This window comes from Otolemur garnettii, unplaced genomic scaffold (assembly GCF_000181295.1).
Source record: "Otolemur garnettii isolate 467f Iridium unplaced genomic scaffold, OtoGar3 scaffold00001, whole genome shotgun sequence".
In the NCBI taxonomy this organism is placed as follows: domain Eukaryota; kingdom Metazoa; phylum Chordata; class Mammalia; order Primates; family Galagidae; genus Otolemur; species Otolemur garnettii.
Window position 1 is genome coordinate 9,454,462 of NW_003852396.1, and position 2,391 is coordinate 9,456,852.

Consider the following 2,391-nt stretch of genomic DNA (forward strand, 5'->3'; position numbering starts at 1 on the left):
GCCTTAGCCACTTGAGCCACAGGCGCCGAGCCGCAATTTTTAACTAAAATGCCAATTATCATTCAGGATGTTGGCACATAAACCTCATCTTTGAACTTTTTATTAAACATACCTATAAAGTTCTGAAATTGAAACTAGGCCATTTATTAAAAGGCTATTATAAGAATGGTCTGGCTTACTTGTACAGAAAATTACAATTTCAAAACATGCTAGTTAAGAAATAATGTATTATAGAAGGCTGTGTTACATTGCAATCAACCCTACATACTCAGACACAAAAAGCATTGTTTTTAACAATTATCTTTACCTGCACTTCTGTAGCTCAGATCTCCAAGAATTTTATCTCCAACTTTTCTAAGTTTCCAGTGTTGCCTTAATCGCAAAAGCTCAGAATTGAAGTCTCTTTGTAGCTTGTTTTCTTGGTTTTCTGTAACCGATTTAGTCAGTCTTTCCGCCCCCTTCAATAGGATTTGTGCTGCTCCAGCAAGTGACTTCTTTTTAGATATCAACTGCAACGTCTGAGGATTCTACCCAAAATAATCCAAACTGCAGTTCTATATTATTTTTAAGTGACATTAAATTATATATTTTCTATATCTATTTAAGAGAATACGACATACACAGAAATTGAAGAAAAACAAAAAGGAGGGAAAGTACCCAGATTAATGCTTTTTTAAAAATAATAACCTCAATCTCTTTCTTTGGTCAACTCACATAAAGACTCACATTAAACTAGAAACAGCACAATGGACTCCAGTCATTATTACTTACCACTGCATCAACTGCTAGTTCTCTCCTTATGTATTCCTGCTCCCACCCACATACATGTATACCCCCACCCCTTTTTTTTAGACAGAGTCTCACTATGTTGTCCTTGGTAGAGTGCTGCGGCATCACAGCTCACAGCAACCTCTGACTCTTGGGCTTAAGAGATTCTCTTGCCTCAGCCTCCCAAGTAGCTGGAACTACAGGTGCCTGCCACAACGCCCTGCTATTTTTGTTGTTGTTGTTGTTCTAATTGTCCCATTGGTGTTTAGCAGGCCCTGGCTGGGTTCCAACCTGCCTACCTCAGTGTATGTGGCCAGCACCCTACCCCCTGAGCTACGGGTACCACCCATACACCCTTTCGTAGCACTTGCCATACTTATCTTAAAGTCTGTAATCCCTGCTCGAATATAACCTACGTAACAGCAGAAAGCACTATATCCAAAGACCCAGGAACAATGCCTGATACATAATATTTGACTTGTTAATAAATTATACTCCCATGAGTGTAATTGTAAAATCACCTTGTATTACCACCATGAGCTATTAAAGTGCCTTTGGAATTAAGATTGAAATCATGCATTAGTATTAAATGTGTTTCATGTGATCGTTTTTTGAAAACTGGTCAGAAATCAAAATTTATGTGTCATATATTCATATATAAATATCCACAGTCACCACCAATTGATGGATGAATTTTTTTAAGTAAATACACTTCCAGAAAGCCAAGTTTAATAAAAGGAAGTTTTCTGGCAATATGCGAGTCAAAAATCACATAAGAAGTTTCTTTTTTTTTTTTTGAGACGGAGTCTCAAGCTATCCCCCTGGGTAGAGTGCCATGGTGCCATGGCATCACACTCACAGCAACCTCCAACTCCTGGGCCCAAGCGAGTCTCCTGCCTCAGCCTCCCAAGCAGCTGGGACCACAGGCGCCCGCCACAACACCCGGCCATCCTTTTGGTTGCAGCCATCATTGTTGTTTGGCAGGCCCAGGCTGGGGATTCGAACCCGCCACCCTAGGTGTACGTGGCTGGCGCCTTAGCCGCCCGAGCCACAGGCGCCGAGCCAAAAATCACATAAGAAGTTTCATGAAAACATCACACTAATCTTTTGATCATATTAGGGAACCTAATTCAAAGAAGTTCCTGAAGATATTAAGAAAATTCCTGGGGCGGCACCAGTGAGTAGGGTGCCAGCCCCATATAGCAAGGGTGGCGGGTTCAAACCCGGTCCTGGGCCAAACTGCAACAAAAAAATAGCCGGGCATTGTGGTGAGTGCCTGTAGTCCCAGCTACTTGGGAGGCTAAGGCAAGAGAATCACCTAAGCCTAGGAGTTGGAGGTTGCTGTGAGCTGTGTGATGCTGCCATGGCACTCTACGGAGGGCGGGCAATAAAAAAAAACATTTCCTGGCTCGGCGCCTGTAGCTCAGCCGGCTAAGGCGCCAGCCACGTACACCTAAGGTGGCGGGTTTGAATCCCCAGCCCGGACCCCCCAAACAACAATGACGTCAGCAACCAAAAAATAGCCAGGCATTGTGGCGGGTGCCTGTGGTCCCAGCTACTTGGGAGGCGGAGGCAGGAGACTCGCTTGAGCCCAGGAGTTGGAGGTTGCTGTGAGCTGTAATG

At 43.6% G+C, this 2,391-nt stretch overlaps 1 protein-coding gene across 1 annotated transcript in view; it reads right to left on the minus strand.

Moving 5' to 3' along the window:
* The window catches only part of MED17 (mediator complex subunit 17), a 28,006-nt gene that overhangs the window by 20,592 nt on the left and 5,023 nt on the right, over positions 1–2,391 (minus strand). Inside the window, exon 3 of the mRNA XM_003780822.2 lies at positions 308–527. Coding sequence (XP_003780870.1) covers positions 308–527 — 220 coding nt within the window. The remainder of the gene's footprint in view (positions 1–307; positions 528–2,391) is intronic.